Source organism: Nerophis lumbriciformis, linkage group LG03 (assembly GCF_033978685.3).
Source record: "Nerophis lumbriciformis linkage group LG03, RoL_Nlum_v2.1, whole genome shotgun sequence".
Lineage (NCBI taxonomy): Eukaryota > Metazoa > Chordata > Actinopteri > Syngnathiformes > Syngnathidae > Nerophis > Nerophis lumbriciformis.
This window is the reverse complement of record NC_084550.2, coordinates 3,190,001-3,208,863: the sequence shown is the minus strand read 5'-3', so window position 1 is coordinate 3,208,863 and position 18,863 is coordinate 3,190,001. Positions and strand designations below refer to the sequence as shown.

The window sequence follows — 18,863 nt, the reverse complement described above, 5'->3', positions numbered from 1 at the left end:
AATTAATTACATATTACAAAACTGTTGTGTATACAAGGTCAGTAAATGATTCTATATATTTGTAAACACTACAGTGGGAAAGGGGTAGGATTAAATAAGTTTTGCTTCTTCCTACTCCTTTTCGGACATGATGAAAAGTGAAATGATATGAAATTGTGTGATGTGTTATACTGTAAGTGTGTTCATGTTCCAAATAAACTAAAAGAAAGAAAGAAAATTAATTACAATTTGGACAAATTAAAAAAAAAAAAAAAAATGGATTTGACGCTGGCGGGCCGTATTCGTTGTTGTCTTTATTTTTTAGTTTTAACTCCATGATTTTTAATAGTCCGGCCCGCGTGTGTGCAGATTTCCCTCCCCTGATGTACAAAAAGTATCAGCATTATATATATTATAGTACAGTATATATTACATAAAAATATAATATAATAATATATCAGTATATATAATCTACTGTATATATAATAAGTAAATATTACGTATATGTAACAGCTGCAGGGGAAAAAAGGGCAGCATAAAATAGAGAGTAGATCCAGCAGAAAATAGACATTATAAGCAAAGAGAGGTAGCTAACAAAGAAGCAGTCTGGCAAATAAAATAGAATAAAATCTTGAGACACTTTGGGGACCGCTGGGCTACAAAAACAAAGGTTTATATCAATAGAGACAGTATTAACCCGACTCAAAACAGTTGGCCCGTACGGGGATCGAACCCGCGACCTTGGCGTTATTAGCACCACGCTCTAACCAACTGAGCTAACCGGCCATGTTTGAGCACCGTCTACAATGCTTTATCTATACACTAACATGTAATTCTTATATATTCACATAGCCGCCATTGCGCGATAGCTAGCTAATTCCACGCCTTATTAATTCCACGCTCTAACCAAGTCAGTTAACCCGCCGTGGATGTAACTCCGTCAAAAGTGTTATAATAACGTATAAAGTGACTTAAAATTAGCATAGCCGCCATTGCTAGCTAGCTAGCAAATTCCACGACATAAGACGCCCGCTTCCTTCAAAACCGCTCGAGTCGCTCAACACTGTCGTTGTTTGTCCACTCGATTCAGTCAAACGTTCATCTTTATATCTTGGAGAACAAGAACTTTGTACCTGGGATAGTTTTTTTGTGAAGTGGTCACTTGAAGATTGTTGGTGAATGAGACGGGCTCCGTCTAGTGGCTTTGCGCAGACATGACCACGTCATCGCAGTACTCAGCGAGCAAATAAAGACGTATTATTTTGTCACGAAATTATGATATAATTATTGTAGTTAATGTGTATTTTAACAATTTATTTGTTATTTGTTACGGATTCAACATCAACACACCGTAATGACTGTATTTTTCCACGGTGAAGTCCACACTTTACCGTAAATTGTGCAGATTTTTTTTTTTTTTTACAGTTTAGGTTTGGCTTTTTTTGCACTACAGACTTAATTAATTTTGCTCAATAAACTGTTTGTGACAATAGGGGATAAGGAAATATACCTACTTGATTATTGTAACACCGCCATCTTTTGTTCTTGTCTGTCATACTTGCCAACCCTCCCGAATTTTCCGGGAGACTCCCGAAATTCAGCGCCTCTCCCGAAGACCTCCCAGGACAAATATTCTCGTGGAGACCACGCCCCCTCCAGCTCCATGCGGACCTGAGTGAGGACAGCCTTGACAGGAGGACAACAGGGTGACAAGAACTAAATCATCCAGACTAGAGATAAATTGTATTATTATGTTTATCTTACCTAAAAATAAATATATTTGTTAAAAAAAAAAAAAAAAAAAATAAATTAATTTTTACTATATTTTGCTAAAAACATCAAAATTAATTTTATTTTTATTTGTATTTTGTCTGACTCCTTATTACATCCAGCCATAGAATTATACATTCAAATAAACATATTTGAAATAATTAATTATAAATTATCATAATAATTCATTTAAAATGACCCATATTTAATTATTAAAATAATTGCTTGTTTATCAACAACTTTAGCATTTTATTCATTATATTTTGAAGCTCTCAGAAGCCAAGTTATGTTATATTCCTTAAGATTTATTTATGCAAGTTTGAAGTATCAGTTATCTAAACACAGTTTTGTTTGCATATTTTCAGGATGTGTGTATATATATATATATATATATATATATATATATATATATATATATATATATATATATATATATATATATATATATATATATATATATATATATATATATGTGTGTATGTATGTATATATATATATATATATATATATATATGTATGTGTGGGGGAAAAAAATCACAAGACTATTTCATCTCTACAGGCCTGTTTCATGAGGGGTTCCCTCAATCATCAGGAGATTTTAATGGGAGCATTCACATACCATGGTTTATATAGGGCACAAAGTGGGTGGGTACAGGCTGGCGTAGGGGCGTGGTGATTGGCTCATGTGTTACCTAGGAGGTGTTTCCGTCTATGGCGGCATGCTGTTACAATTTCGCTGCGCTTGTTGAGGGATGACAGGTCTGGACGGTAAATAATAAACAGTTTCTCTTTCAAGCATAGGTTGCATCTTTTATTACCACTATTGTAAGGTGTGCTGGATGCAAGAATTTGCCATGTTATTGAATATTCAACATTATTGTCTTTGAGGTCCCAAATGTGTTTGCTGAGTTCTGTGGTATTTCGCAGGTTTTGGTTCCTGAAAGAAGCCTTGTGATTGTTCCATCTGGTTTTGAATTCTCCCTCGGTTAATCCTACATATGTGTCGGATGTGTTAATGTCCTTGCGTATTACCTTAGATTGGTAGACAACTGATGTTTGTAAGCACCCCCCGTTGAGAGGGCAATCAGGTTTCTTTCGACAGTTACAGCCTTTGTTGGTTTTGGAGTCGCTCTGTCCGGGGGCCGACGGCTCATTTGCAATTGTTTTGTTGTGGTTTGAGATGATTTGTCGTATATTGTTCATGCAGCTGTAGCTCAATTTAATGTTGTTCTTGTTGAATACTTTTCTTAGGGTGTTGTCTTTGGGAAAGTGTTTGTCAATCAGATTGAGGAATTTGTGTCCAATGTTAGTTGAGACGTTTTTGCTGTATGGGTGGTTGTACCAGATGATGTCGTTTCGTTTTCTGTTCTTTTTTGGCTGGTTTCCTGGCGTGGGTTCATAGGTGAGGGTGAAATTGTATCCGCTTTCATCAAGAGCTTTTTGGTACGGGGGGGTTGCTTGGTCAAATTCAGCTTTGCTAGATGACAGCATCGATAGCCTTTTATTGATTCCGGTAGGTATTCTTTTCGTGGTGGTGGGTGGGTGGTTGCTGTCATGGTGCACGTATTGGAGTGTTGTGTTGGGTTTTGTGAATGGTTGGTAGCTGTTATTTCTCAGGTTGAAAGTGACGTCAAGGAAGTTGACGGTTTGCTTGTTGGCTTCAATCGTGATCCGTAGGCCGTTCTCTTTGAAAATTTGGCATATGCGCTTCTTGGTATTCTCGCTGCTCCTTGGCGAAGCGCGACACACTGCCAGTCCTTCATCACGGTAAATACCAATATATATATATATATATATATATATATATATATATATGAAATACTTGACTTGGTAAATTCTAGTTGTCAATATACTCCTCCCCTCTTAACCACGCCCCCAACCACGCCCTGCCCCACCCCCGACCACGCCCCCCACCTCCCGAAATCGGAGGTCTCAATGTTGGCAAGTATGTTGTCTGTTCATAACTGTAATATAATTGTAATGATCCGGAAAAAATTGAGCAAAAATTGAAGTATCAGCATTGTATATATTATATAAAAATTTAATATAATAATATATCAGTATATGTAATATATCCATCCATCTTCTTCCGCTTATCCGAGTTGGGGTCGCGGGGGCAGCAGCCTAAGAAGGGAAGCCCAGACTTCCCTCTCCCCAGCCACTTGGTCCAGCTCCCCCCGGGGGATCCCGAGGCGTTCCCAGGCCAGCCGGGAGACATAGTCTTCCCAACGTGTCCTGGGTCTTCCCCGTGCCCAAAACACCTCCCTAGGGAGGCATTCGGGTGGCATCCTGGCCATATGCCCGAACCACCTCATCTGGCTCCTCTCGATGTATATACTGTATATATAATATGCGAATATTACATACCGTATTTTCCGCACTATTAGCCGCACCTAAAAAACACAAATTTACTCAAAAGCTGACAGTGCGGCTTATAACCCGGTGCGCTTTATATATGGATTAATATTAAGATTCATTTTCATAAAGTTTCGGTCTCGCAACTACGGTAAACAGCCGCCATCTTTTTTCCCCGTAGAAGAGGAAGTGCTTCTTCTTCTACGCAAGCAACCGCCAAGGTAAGCACCCGCCCCCATAGAACAGGAAGCGCTTCTTCTTCTACTGTAAGCAACCACCCGCCCGCGTAGAAGAAGAAGAAGCGCGCGGATATTACGTTTCATTTCCTTTGTGTGTTTACATCTGTAAAGACCACAAAATGGCTCCTACTAAGCGACAGGTTTCCGGTTCATGAAAAGACGCAATCTCTCCATCCGCACACGGACTACTATTTCACAGCAACTGCCTAAAGACTTTCAAGAAAAGCTGGCTACTTTCCGTGCATATTGTAAAAACAAGATAGCTGAAAAAAGATCCGGCCAGAGAACATTATCAACATGGATGAGGTTCCACTGACTTTTGATATTCCTGTGAACCGCACTGTGGATACAACGGGAGCACGTACGGTGAATATTCGCACCACAGGGAATGAGAAGTCATCCTTCACTGTGGTTCTAGCTTGCCATGCTAATGGCCAGAAACTTCCACCCATGGTGATATTCAAAAGGAAGACCTTGCCAAAAGAGACCTTTCCAGCCGGCGTCATCATAAAAGCTAACTCGAAGGGATGGATGGATGAAGAAAAGATGAGCGAGTGGTTAAGGTAAGTTTACGCGAAGAGGCCGGGTGGCTTTTTTCACGCAGCTCTGTCCATGTTGATATACGACTCCATGCGCGCCCACATCACGCTGGTTTTTAATATATTATTAAAGTTTGACTGACCTATCTGACTGTTTTTTTGACATTCCTTTAGCGCAGTTAGATGCGGCTTACAACACGGGGCGGCTTATAGGTGGACAAAGTTTTGAAATATGCCGTTCATTGAAGGCGCGGCTTATAACCCAGGGCGCCTTATGGTGCGGAAAATACGGTATATGTTATATTTTATATTGCTAGTATGGTACATTGTTTGTCTACTTTATACCTTTTGTTTTCGCCCTCTTTTTTGTGCCCTTGTGTGCATTATCCTTTCCATCCTTTGTAACTGAGCAACTGTGTGGAACAATTTTCATTTTGTGGGTCAATAAAGTTTGTCCAAGTCTAAGTTGATATGACCAATACTGTACTTGGTATCGGATCGATACTCAAATTTGCAGTATCGCCCATTGCATTGTATATATTATGGGGGTGGGATTAAATAAATGATCTTCTTCCCACTCCCTTTCAGGCAAAACTGGACCATCATGCATTACATACTGTACATTACCTTTTGCACTATATTATTATGTGTTGTCAACTTTGTACTTTTTTTTAATGTCATTTCCTGAAATAAATAAATAAATGAAAAAAAAGAGAGGAAAAAAAATGAAATGTTAGTTTTTTTTGTAACAATAACCCAAAAAAGCACAGAATTCAAACAATTGTAACAAAATAAATTCAACCTTTTTTTAACATTGAGATTAATTTATCGGTCCACACAGGATCTTATTATACCTGGATTTTTAGAAGTTCTTCCCATAAAATGCCCGCAAAATCCTGGAAATAATGTGTGTCAATAGGGCATTTCATTTTTAATGATTCATGTAATTCATTTTTGAAAACAAAAACAATTAAAGCTGCAAGCAGCGTTGGTCGGGCCCGCGTATTTGGCAGGTGCTAGTCCTAAGTGTCCCAATACTTTTGTCAAGTTGCCCAATGCTTTTGTTCAGTGGTAGTAGTAAGTGTCCCAATACTTTTGTCCAGTGGTAGTCCTAAGTGTCCCAATACTTTTGTCTACTTTTAGTCCGAATTGTCCCAAGACTTTTGTCTGGTGTACCTACCTTGTCTGCATTGTGTGGGCACGTTGGTGCTTCCTGCTTTTAAGCAGCCATCTTGAGAAAACAGCAGCGCAGCAGTTCTTTGAAGGCTCATAAAATCAAAACCGGAGCAGTTAGAAAAATTATTTCGATGACTTTTATTTGGAAGGGTTCAATCTCTCTCCTGTGTTAGTTTGAAGCTGAAACGACAAACGCGCTCAGAGGAGATAATGTTTGAAGAGAAGGGACCGGTTTATAAGAAAATGTTGTTTTGAAGGGGAAATTGCAAACTTCCTGTTGATTTTTGCTGAGGGTTGTCAATCTATGAAATGTAGGTCTAAGTGAGACCTACATAGAGGTTTTTGTTTCATGTCTCTCCGACTTTCCCAGGGAGAGTTACAGGCAGTTTTGTCAGTTTTTTCATCCGAGGAGCAGTCTTTTGTGCGTTTCATTAAAAAATTGCGCTAGAGCACAATTTTGAGATTTGGGGTTAGGTTTTTTTATTAGATCACAATTTTTGCCAGTCCTGATGTATGTGTTCAGTTCGGTGAGTTTTGAAGCATGTTAAGGGGGTCAAATTACAGCTCAAAGAGGCAAAAGTGACTGTTTTTAGTACCGTATTTTCCGCACTATAAGGCGCACCTAAAAACCACAAATTTTCTCAAAAGCTGACAGTGCGCCTTATAACCCGGTGCGCTTTATATATGGATAAATATTAAGATTCATTTTCATAAAGTTTCGGTCTCGCAACTTCGGTAAACAGCCGCCATCTTTTTTCCCGGTAGAACAGGAAGCGCTTCTTCTTCTACGCAAGCAACCGCCAAGGTAAGCACCCGCCCCCATAGAACAGGAAGCGCTTCTTCTTCTACTGTAAGCAACCACCCGCCCGCGTAGAAGAAGAAAAAGCGCGCGGATATCACCGTACGTTTCATTTCCTTTGTGTGTTTACATCTGTAAAGACCACAAAATGGCTCCTACTAAGCGACAGGTATCCGGTTCATGAAAAGACGCAATCTCTCCATCCGCACACGGATTACTATTTCACAGCAACTGATATTCCTGTGAACCGCACTGTGGATACAACGGGAGCACGTACGGTGAATATTCGCACCACAGGGAATGAGAAGTCATCCTTCACTGTGGTTCTAGCTTGCCATGCTAATGGCCAGAAACTTCCACCCATGGTGATATTCAAAAGGAAGACCTTGCCAAAAGAGACCTTTCCAGCCGGCGTCATCATAAAAGCTAACTCGAAGGGATGGATGAAGAAAAGATGAGCGAGTGGTTAAGGTAAGTTTAAGTTTACGCGAAGAGGCCGGGTGGCTTTTTTCACGCAGCTCTGTCCATGTTGATATACGTATGTTTGTGATTGCACATTTGCGTACATTTTGGGAGTGAACAGAGTTGTTAGAACGCTGGTTTTTAATATATTATTAAAGTTTGACTGACCTATCTGACTGTTTTTTTGACATTCCTTTAGCGCAGTTAGATGCGGCTTATAACACGGGGCGGCTTATAGGTGGACAAAGTTTTGAAATATGCCGTTCACTGAAGGCGCGGCTTATAACCCAGGGCGCCTTATGGTGCGGAAAATACGGTACTTTTTTGTCTTGAAGGGGGAATTGCCAACTTCCTGTTGATTTTTGCCCGAGAATATACTATTATGAAATCTAGGTCTAAGTTTCATGTCTCTCCGACCTTCCTAGTGGGAGTTACAGGCAGTCTAGTTTTTTTTTTTCGTAGGGGGCGCTAGAGCGCAATTTTGAGTTTTGTGGTTCGGTTTTTTTTTTTTAAAAAAGGCCATTTTCGCAGGTCCTGATGTGTGGGTCAAATATGGTGAGTTTTGAAGCATGTTAAGTGGGTCAAATTACAGTTTAAAGTGGCGGCGGAAGAATAAAGAATAATAAAACCTTACAAATTCAATAGGTCCTTATGTCCCATTGAGTCCTTATACAATGGGCCATGCGGGCCCTAAATATAATAATATATCAGTATACTTAATATGTAAATATTACATACAGGTAAAAGCCAGTAAATTAGAATATTTTGAAAAACTTGATTTATTTCAGTAATTGCATTCAAAAGGTGTAACTTGTACATTATATTTATTCATTGCACACAGACTGATGCATTCAAATGTTTATTTCATTTAATTTTGATGATTTGAAGTGGCAACAAATGAAAATCCAAAATTCCGTGTGTCACAAAATTAGAATATTACTTAAGGCTAATACAAAAAAGGGATTTTTAGAAATGTTGGCCAACTGAAAAGTATGAAAATGAAAAATATGAGCATGTACAATACTCAATACTTGGTTGGAGCTCCTTTTGCCTCAATTACTGCGTTAATGCGGCGTGGCATGGAGTCGATGAGTTTCTGGCACTGCTCAGGTGTTATGAGAGCCCAGGTTGCTCTGATAGTGGCCTTCAACTCTTCTGCGTTTTTGGGTCTGGCATTCTGCATCTTCCTTTTCACAATACCCCACAGATTTTCTATGGGGCTAAGGTCAGGGGAGTTGGCGGGCCAATTTAGAACAGAAATACCATGGTCCGTAAACCAGGCACGGGTAGATTTTGCGCTGTGTGCAGGCGCCAAGTCCTGTTGGAACTTGAAATCTCCATCTCCATAGAGCAGGTCAGCAGCAGGAAGCATAAAGTGCTCTAAAACTTGCTGGTAGACGGCTGCGTTGACCCTGGATCTCAGGAAACAGAGTGGACCGACACCAGCAGATGACATGGCACCCCAAACCATCACCCAACCATGCAAATTTTGCATTTCCTTTGGAAATCGAGGTCCCAGAGTCTGGAGGAAGACAGAAGAGGCACAGGATCCACGTCGCCTGAAGTCTAGTGTAAAGTTTCCACCATCAGTGATGGTTTGGGGTGCCATGTCATCTGCTGGTGTCGGTCCACTCTGTTTCCTGAGATCCAGGGTCAACGCAGCCGTCTACCAGCAAGTTTTAGAGCACTTCATGCTTCCTGCTGCTGACCTGCTCTATGGAGATGGAGATTTCAAGTTCCAACAGGACTTGGCGCCTGCACACAGCGCAAAATCTACCCGTGCCTGGTTTACGGACCATGGTATTTCTGTTCTCAATTGGCCCGCCAACTCCCCTGACCTTAGCCCCATAGAAAATCTGTGGGGTATTGTGAAAAGGAAGCTGCAGAATGCCAGACCCAAAAACGCAGAAGAGTTGAAGGCCACTATTAGAGCAACCTGGGCTCTCATAACACCTGAGCAGTGCCAGAAACTCATCGACTCCATGCCACGCCGCATTAACGCAGTAATTGAGGCAAAAGGAGCTCCAACCAAGTATTGAGTATTGTACATGCTCATATTTTTCATTTTCATACTTTTCAGTTGGCCAACATTTCTAAAAATCCCTTTTTTGTATTAGCCTTAAGTAATATTCTAATTTTGTGACACACGGAATTTTGGATTTTCATTTGTTGCCACTTCAAATCATCAAAATTAAATGAAATAAACATTTGAATGCATCAGTCTGTGTGCAATGAATAAATATAATGTACAAGTTACACCTTTTGAATGCAATTACTGAAATAAATCAAGTTTTTCAAAATATTCTAATTTACTGGCTTTTACCTGTATATGTTTATGTTTTTCGAGTTTCCCCTCATGGAAGGGCAATAAAAAAAAATAGTAGATGCAGTTATATTTTAATTTTTTATGGTTTTTCCTGACAACAGAATACGTGCATAACATAAAAATGCACAAAATTATAGCATATAAGATACACACACCGCAAAAAAAGTTTCTTATTTTAGATACACCGGCACAAGCAAAAGGAGTTTTAACTTGTGATGACATCAGACTCCATAATAATAATAACACTTTAATTAAGGTAGCCGCTACCTCACATAGTCGCCTGATGCCAAATAAACGGCTACGAGGTGAAACAAAAACATGGGTTATGGCTGTAGGCAACCTCCTGGTGTTAATATATCGATGCTACAACACCGCGTGACTCATTCTTCTATTGTGCTTCAGATAACTATTAATTATAATAATAACAATAATCATTTTACTTCAATTTCTGAAAATAAGATGGTTCCATGATGGACGTTCTTCTTTTGAGCAAAAAATGTCTCAGGAGGTATCTGAGCAGCAGTGTGAGGACCTTGATGAGGAAGTTTTGGAACTATAAAGCTTGGGGTCGACGCCGCGGTGCATTCTGGGAGTTGTCGTGCCCGAGCGTCCGCGTCTGTCAACATCAGGACATCTTCTGGAAGACGAAGAGCATGTAGATGCTGGCCGCTTCCCACTCGGACTTGCTCAGCGTTCCCAGCCGGGTTCCGGGCCCCGCTTTGTCGCAGTGCTCCCGGGCGTGGCCGTACTCGTCTTCCCCGCGCCCGTCCTCGCCGGAGAAGGCCTCCAGCGAGGACATATTCATCATGAGGCTGCGGTGATGGCTGAGCTTGATCTTCTCCTGGAAGAACTCGGAGAAGCGGTGCTTGGACACCAGGCGCATGCCGTAGCGCCGGGCCATGCGCTCCAGCAGGGGGAAGTAGACCAGGAACTCGGGGACGTTGACCACCCCTTCCAGGCTGAAGTGGTACTCGCAGCCGAAGAGCGGGTAGTCCCCCCGGGACCGGAAGGACACCTGGAAGAGCTCGTTGCCGAAGGAGAGCGACTCTGACGCCTCCAGGCGCTTGACCAGCTCGTAGGCGTCCGGCGTGGTGCCGATGAAGAACCCCCCGGGTTTGAGGCTCTCGCAGGCGTTCCTCAGCATCAAATCCGCCTTGGTCTCGCTCTCGAAGGAGTAATGGTAGACAAACTGGCAGCTGCATATGTCAAACTTCAGGTTGGGTTGGTCAAACTTCTCGGACAGGACCTCCTTGGTGCAGTCGGCGGTGAGGAACTGAGCGCTGAAGACCCTCTCGCCCGCCCGGCTCTTCCTCCTCATGTCCTCGTAGCGACTCTGGCATTGCTCCACGGACACGCTGGCGATGTCCACGCACACCAGGTGATCGATGCCGCCTTTGCGCCACTTGAGTAGGTCCCCCCCTTTGCCGCAGCCCAGGTCTAACACGGACACACGGCGGCGGTGGTCCTCCCCGCGCACCTTGATTGATTGAAACTTTCATTAGTAGATTGCAAAGGAAGAGAATATGAAACAGTGCAGTACATCCATCCATCTTCTTCCGCTTATCCGAGGTCGGGTCGCGGGGGCAGCAGCCTAAGCAGGGAAGCCCAGACTTCCCTCTCCCCAGCCACTTCGTCCAGCTCCTCCCGGGGGATCCCGAGGCGTTCCCAGGCCAGCCGGGAGACATAGTCTTCCCAACGTGTCCTGGGTCTTCCCCCCGGCCTCCTACCGGTCGGACGTGCCCTAAACACCTCCCTAGGGAGGCGTTCGGGTGGCATCCTGACCAGATGCCCGAACCACCTCATCTGGCTCCTCTCCATGTGGAGGAGCAGCGGCTTTACTTTGAGCTCCCCCCGGATGGCAGAGCTTCTCACCCTATCTCTAAGGGAGAGCCCCGCCACCCGGCGGAGGAAACTCATTTCGGCCGCTTGTACCCGTGATCTTGTCCTTTCGGTCATAACCCAAAGCTCATGACCATAGGTGAGGATGGGAACGTAGATCGACCGGTAAATTGAGAGCTTTGCCTTCCGGCTCAGCTCCTTCTTCACCACAACGGATCGATACAGCGTCCGCATTACTGAAGACGCCGCACCGATCCGCCTGTCGATCTCACCATCCACTCTTCCCTCACTCGTGAACAAGACTCAGAGGTACTTGAACTCCTCCACTTGGGGCAAGATCTCCTCCCCAACCCGGAGATGGCACTCCACCCTTTTCCGGGCGAGAACCATGGACTCGGACTTGGAGGTGCTGATTCTCATCCCAGTCGCTTCACACTCGGCTGCGAACCGATCCAGTGAGAGCTGAAGATCCTGGCCAGATGAAGCCATCAGGACCACATCATCTGCAAAAAGCAGAGACCTAATCCTGCAGCCACCAAACCAGATCCCCTCAACGCCTTGACTGCGCCTAGAAATTCTGTCCATAAAAGTTATGAACAGAATGGGTGACAAAGGGCAGCCTTGGCGGAGTCCAACCCTCACTGGAAACGTGTCCGACTTACTGCCGGCAATGCGGACCAAGCTCTGGCACTGATCATACAGGGAGCGGACCGCCACAATCAGACAGTCCGATACCCCATACTCTCTGAGCACTCCCCACAGGACTTCCCGAGGGACACGGTCGAATGCCTTCTCCAAGTCCACAAAACACATGTAGACTGGTTGGGCAAACTCCCATGCACCCTCAAGGACCCTGCCCAGAGTATAGAGCTGGTCCACAGTTCCACGACCAGGACGAAAACCACACTGTTCCTCCTGGATCCGAGGTTCGACTATCCGACGTAGCCTCCTCTCCAGTACACCTGAATAGACCTTACCGGGAAGGCTGAGGAGTGTGATCCCACGATAGTTGGAACACACCCTCCGGTTCCCCTTCTTAAAGAGAGGAACCACCACCCCGGTCTGCCAATCCAGAGGTACCGCCCCCGATGTCCACGCGATGCTGCAGAGTACAGTACATATTCCGTACAATTGACCACTAATTGTAACACCCCAATAAGAGTTTCAACTTGTTTAAGTCGGGGTCCACGTTAATCAATTCATGGTAAGACGAGTGCACACTAGTGTGCCGTCAGATAGTCTGGTGTGCCGTGGGAGATGATCAAATTTCACCTACCGTATTTTCCGCACTATAAGGCGCACCGGATTATTAGCCGCACCTTCTATGAATTACATATTTCATAATTTTGTCCACCAATAAGCCGCCCCGGACTAAAAGCCGCGCCTACGCTGCGCTAAAGTGAATGTCAAAAAAACGCTGCGCTAAAGTGAATGTCAAAAAAACAGTCAGATAGTTCAGTCAAACTTTAATAATATATTGAAAACCAGCGTTCTAACAACTCTGTCCCAAAATGTACAAATGTGCAATCACAAACATAGTAAAATTCAAAATGGTGTAGAGCAATAGCAACATACCGGTAATGTTGCTCGAACGTTAATGTCACAACACACAACACACAAAATAAACATAGCGCTCACTTTCTGAAGTTATTCTTCATTCGTACCGGTAAATCCTTCGAATTCTTCGTCTTCGGTGTCCGAATTGAAAAGTTGCGCTAGCGTGGCTTCCAAAATGGCGGGCTCCGTCTCTTCGAAATCATCGGATTCAGTGTCGCTGTTGTTGTGCAGCAGTTCTGTGAATCCTGCCTTCCGGAAAGCTCGGACCACAGTTGTGACAGAAATATCTGCCCAGGCATTTACAATCCACTGGCAGATGTTGGCGTATGTTGTCCGGCGTTGTCTGCCCGTCTTAGTGAAGGTGTGTTCGCCTTCGGTCATCCATTTTTCCCACGCAGTTCGCAGTCGTGATTTGAATGCCCTGTTGACACCAATATCCAGCGGTTGGAGTTCTTTGGTTAATCCACCCGGAATGACGGCGAGTGTTGTATTTGTGTGCTTCACTTGTTTTTTGACACCATCTGTGATGTGGGCGCGCATAGAGTCATATATCAACATGGACGGAGCAGCGTGAAAAAAGCCACCCGGCCGCTTCGCGTAAACTTCCCTTAACCACTCGCTCATCTTTTCTTCATCCATCCATCCCTTCGAGTTAGCTTTTATGATGACGCCGGCTGGAAAGGTCTCTTTTGGCAAGGTCTTCCTTTTGAATATCACCATGAGTGGAAGTTAGCATGGCAAGCTAGAACCACAGTGAAGGATGACTTCTCATTCCCTGTGGAGCGAATATTCACCGTACGTGCTCCCGTTCCACAGTGCGGTTCAGTTGCTGTGAAATACGGTAGTAATCCGTGTGCGGATGGAGAGATTGCGTCTTTTTATGACCCGGATCGTTTAGTAGGAGCCATTTTGTGGTCTTTACAGATGTAAACAGGAAATGAAACGTACGGTGATATCCGCGCGTTTTTTCTTCTTCTTCCGGGGGCGGGTGAAGCGCTTCCTGTTCTATGGGGGCGGGTGAAGCGCTTCCTGTTCTATGGGGGCGGGTGCTTTCCTTGGCGGTTGCTTGCGTAGAAGAAGAAGCGCTTCCTGTTCTACCGGGAAAAAAGATGGCGGCTGTTTACCGAAGTTGCGAGACCGAAACTTTATGAAAATGAATCGTAATAAAGCGCACCGGGTTATTAGGCGCACTGTCAGCTTTTGAGAAAAATTGTGGTTTTTAGGTGCGCCTTATAGTGCGGAAAATACGGTATTTGGGTTAAAAATATGTTTTGCAAAGCAGTAATTCTAGTCTGCAAATTACATGTTGTTGTTGTTTTTGAGTGTCGGTGCTGTATAGAGCTGGGCAGAGTAACCGTGTAATACTCTTCCATATCAGTAGGTGGCAGCAGGTAGCTAATTGCTTTGTAGATGTCAGAAACAGCGGGGTGCAGGTAAAAAGGTGTCTAATGCTTGAACCAAAAATAAACAAAAGGTGAGTGCCCCGTAAAAAAGTCATTGAAGCTTAGGGAAGGCTATGCAGATCGAAACTAAAACTGAACTGGCTACAAAGTAAACAAAAACAGAATGCTGGACGACAGCAATAATAATAATAATAATAATAATAGTGTGTTGACCTTCTTCAGGGTCTCCCCAATGACGACACTCTTCACACTTAATAATAATAATAATAATACTAATAATAATAGTATAAATTAACTTTGTCCAGGGTCTCCCCGATGACGACACTCTTCACACTTAATTATAATAATATAAAATAGTATGTTGACCTTCTCCAGGGTCTCCCAGATGATGACACTCTTCACACTTAATAATAATAATAATAATAATAATAATAATAATAATAATAACAATAATATGTTGACCTTCTCCAGGGTCTGCCTGATGACGACACTCTTCACACTTAATAATAATAATAATAATAGTATGTTGACCTTCTCCAGGGTCTGCCTGATGATGACACTCTTCACCCTTAATAATAATAATAATAATAATATGTTGACCTTCTCCAGGGTCTGCCTGATGATGACACTCTTCACACTTAATAATATTAATAATATAAAATAGTAATTAACCTCCTCCAGGGTCTCTCCGATGACGACACTCTTCACCCTTAATAATAATAATAATAATAATAATAATTAACCTGGTCCAGGGTCTCCCTGATGATGACACTCTTCACACTTAATAATAATAATAATAATAATAATAATATTAGTATAAATTAACCTTGTCCAGAGTCTCCCCGATGATGACACTCTTCACACTTAATAATAATAATAATAATAATAATAATAATAGTAATAATGTACCTTGTCCAGGGTCTCCCCGATGACGACACTCTTCACACTTAATAATAATAATAATAATAATAATAATAATAGTAATAATGTACCTTGTCCAGGGTCTCCCCGATGACGACACTCTTCACACTTAATAATAATAATAATAATAGTAATAGTTTGTTTACCTTGTCTAGGGTCACTCCGATGACGACACTATTCACACTTAATAATAATAATAATAATTAACCTTGTATAGGGTCTCCCCGATGATGACACTCTTCACACTTAATAATAATAATAATAATAATAATAATAATTAACCTTGTCCAGGGTCTCCCCGATGACGACACTCTTCACACTTAATAATAATAATAATAATAATAGTAATAATGTACCTTGTCCAGGGTCTCCCCGGTGACGACACTCTTCACACTTAATAATAATAATACTAATAATAGTAACAATGTACCTTGTCCAGGGTCTCCCCGATGACGACACTCTTCACACTTAATTATAATAATAATAATAATAATAATAATTAACCTTGTCAAGGGTCTCCCCGATGACGACACTCTTCACACTTAATAATAATAATAATAATAATAATATTAGTATAAATTAACCTTGTCCAGAGTCTCCCCGATGATGACACTCTTCACACTTAATAATAATAATAATAATAATAATAATTAACCTTGTCCAGGGTCTCCCCGATGACGACACTCTTCACACTTAATAATAATAATAATAATAATAATAATAATTAAACTTGTCCAGGGTCTCTCCGATGACGACACTCTTCACACTTAATTATAATAATAATAATAATAATAATAATTAAACTTGTCTAGGGTCTCTCCGATGACGACACTCTTCACACTTAATAATAATAATAATAATAATAATAATTAACCTTGTCCAGGGTCTCTCCGATGACGACACTCTTCACACTTAATTATAATAATAATAATAATAATAATAATAATAATAATAATTAACCTTGTCCAGGGTCTCTCCGATGACGACACTCTTCACACGTAATAATAATAATTATAATAATAATAATAATAATAGTAATAATGTACCTTGTCCAGGGTCTCCCCGATGACGACACTCTTCACACTTAATTAAAATAATAATAATAATAATAATAATAATTAACCTGGTCCAGGGTCTCTCCGATGACGACACTCTTCACACTTAATAATAATAAAAAAAAAAAATAATAATAATGTACCTGGTCCAGGGTCTCTCCGATGACGACACTCTTCACACTTAATAATAATAATAATAATAATAATAATAATTAACCTGGTCCAGGGTCTCTCCGATGACGACACTCTTCACACTTAATAATAATAATAATAATAATAATAATAATAATAATTAACCTTGTCTAGGGTCTCTCCGATGACGACACTCTTCACACTTAATTATAATAATAATAATAATAATTATAATAATAATAATAATAATAATTAACCTGGTCCAGGGTCTCTCCGATGACGACACTCTTCACACTTAATAATAATAAAAAAAAAAAAAATAATAATGTACCTGGTCCAGGGTCTCTCCGATGACGACACTCTTCACACTTAATTATAATAATAATAATAATACTAATAATTAACCTTGTCCAGGGTCTCTCCGATGACGACACTCTTCACACTTAATTATAATAATAATAATAATAATTATAATAATAATAATAATAATAATTAACCTGGTCCAGGGTCTCTCCGATGACGACACTCTTCACACTTAATAATAATAAAAAAAAAAAAAAAAATAATGTACCTGGTCCAGGGTCTCTCCGATGACGACACTCTTCACACTTAATTATAATAATAATAATAATAATAATAATAATAATAATAAACCTTGTCTAGGGTCTCTCCGATGACGACACTCTTCACACTTAATTATAATCCATCCATCCATCCATTTTCTACCGCTTATTCCCTTTGGGGTCGCGGGGGGCGCTGGAGCCTATCTCAGCTACAATCGGGCGGAAGGCGGGGTACACCCTGGACAAGTCGCCACCTCATCGCAGACTTAATTATAATAATAATACTAATAATTAACCTTGTCTAGGGTCTCTCCGATGACGACACTCTTCACACTTAATAATAATAATATTAATATTAATTAACCTGGTCTAGGGTCTCTCCGATGACGACACTCTTCACCCTTAATAATAATAATAATAATAATAATAATAATAATTGTATGTTGACCTTCTCCAGGGTCTCCCCGATGACGACACTCTTCACACTTAATAATAATAATAATGATGATAATAATAATAGTAATAATGTACCTTGTCCAGGGTCTACCCGATGACGACACTCTTCACACTTAATAATAATAATAATAATAATAATTAACCTTGTCTAGGGTCTCTCCGATGACGACACTCTTCACCCTTAATAATAATAATAATAATAATAATAATTGTATGTTGACCTTCTCCAGGGTCTCCCCGATGACGACACTCTTCACACTTAATAATAATAATAATGATGATAATAATAATAGTAATAATGTACCTTGTCCAGGGTCTACCCGATGACGACACTCTTCACACTTAATAATAATAATAATAATAATAATAATAGTAATAATGTACCTTGTCTAGGGTCTCTCCGATGACGACACTCTTCACACTTAATAATAATAATAATAATTAACCTTGTCAAGGGTCTCTCTGTTGACGACACTCTTCACACTTAACAATAATAATAATAATAATAATAATAATAATTAACCTTGTCTAGGGTCTCTCCGATGACGACACTCTTCACACTTAACAATAATAATAATAATAATAATTAACCTGGTCCAGGGTCTCTCCGATGACGACACTCTTCACACTTAATAATAATAATAATAATAATAATAATAATAAACCTTGTCCAGGGTCTCTCCGATGACGACTCTTCACACTTAATTATAATAATAATAATAATAATAATTAACCTTGTCCAGGGTCTCTCCGATGACGACACTCTTCACACTTAATAATAATAATAATAATAAACCTTGTCCAGGGTCTCTCCGATGACGACTCTTCACACTTAATTATAATAATAATAATAATAATAATTAACCTTGTCCAGGGTGTCTCCGATGACGACACTCTTCACACTTAATAATAATAATAATAATAATAATAATTAAACTTGTCCAGGGTCTCTCCGATGACGACACTCTTCACACTTAATTATAATAATAATAATAATAATAATAATAATAATAATAATTAACCTTGTCCAGGGTCTCTCCGATGACGACACTCTTCACACTTAATAATAATAATAATAATAATAATAATAATAATAATTAACCTGGTCCAGGGTCTCTCCGATGACGACACTCTTCACACTTAATAATAATAATAATAATAATAATTAACCTTGTCCAGGGTCTCTCCGATGATGACACTCTTCACACTTAATAATAACAATAATAATAATAATAATAATAATTAACCTTGTCTAGGGTCTCTCCGATGACGACTCTTCACACTTAATAATA

The 18,863-nt window shown here is 40.8% G+C and overlaps 1 protein-coding gene and 1 non-coding gene across 2 annotated transcripts in view; both read right to left on the bottom strand.

Annotated features, from left to right (window-relative positions):
- Positions 1–691: 691 nt before the first annotated feature.
- Positions 692–765, bottom strand: trnai-aau (transfer RNA isoleucine (anticodon AAU)). Its single transcript has one exon. It is a non-coding gene; the product is annotated as a tRNA-Ile (tRNA).
- Positions 766–9,700: 8,935 nt separating this feature from the next.
- The window catches only part of rnmt (RNA (guanine-7-) methyltransferase), a 14,568-nt gene continuing 5,405 nt past the window's right edge, over positions 9,701–18,863 (bottom strand). The window contains exon 2 of the mRNA XM_061931984.1: positions 9,701–11,122. Within this exon, the coding sequence (XP_061787968.1) occupies positions 10,271–11,122 (852 nt within the window). The 3' untranslated portion in view covers positions 9,701–10,270. The remainder of the gene's footprint in view (positions 11,123–18,863) is intronic.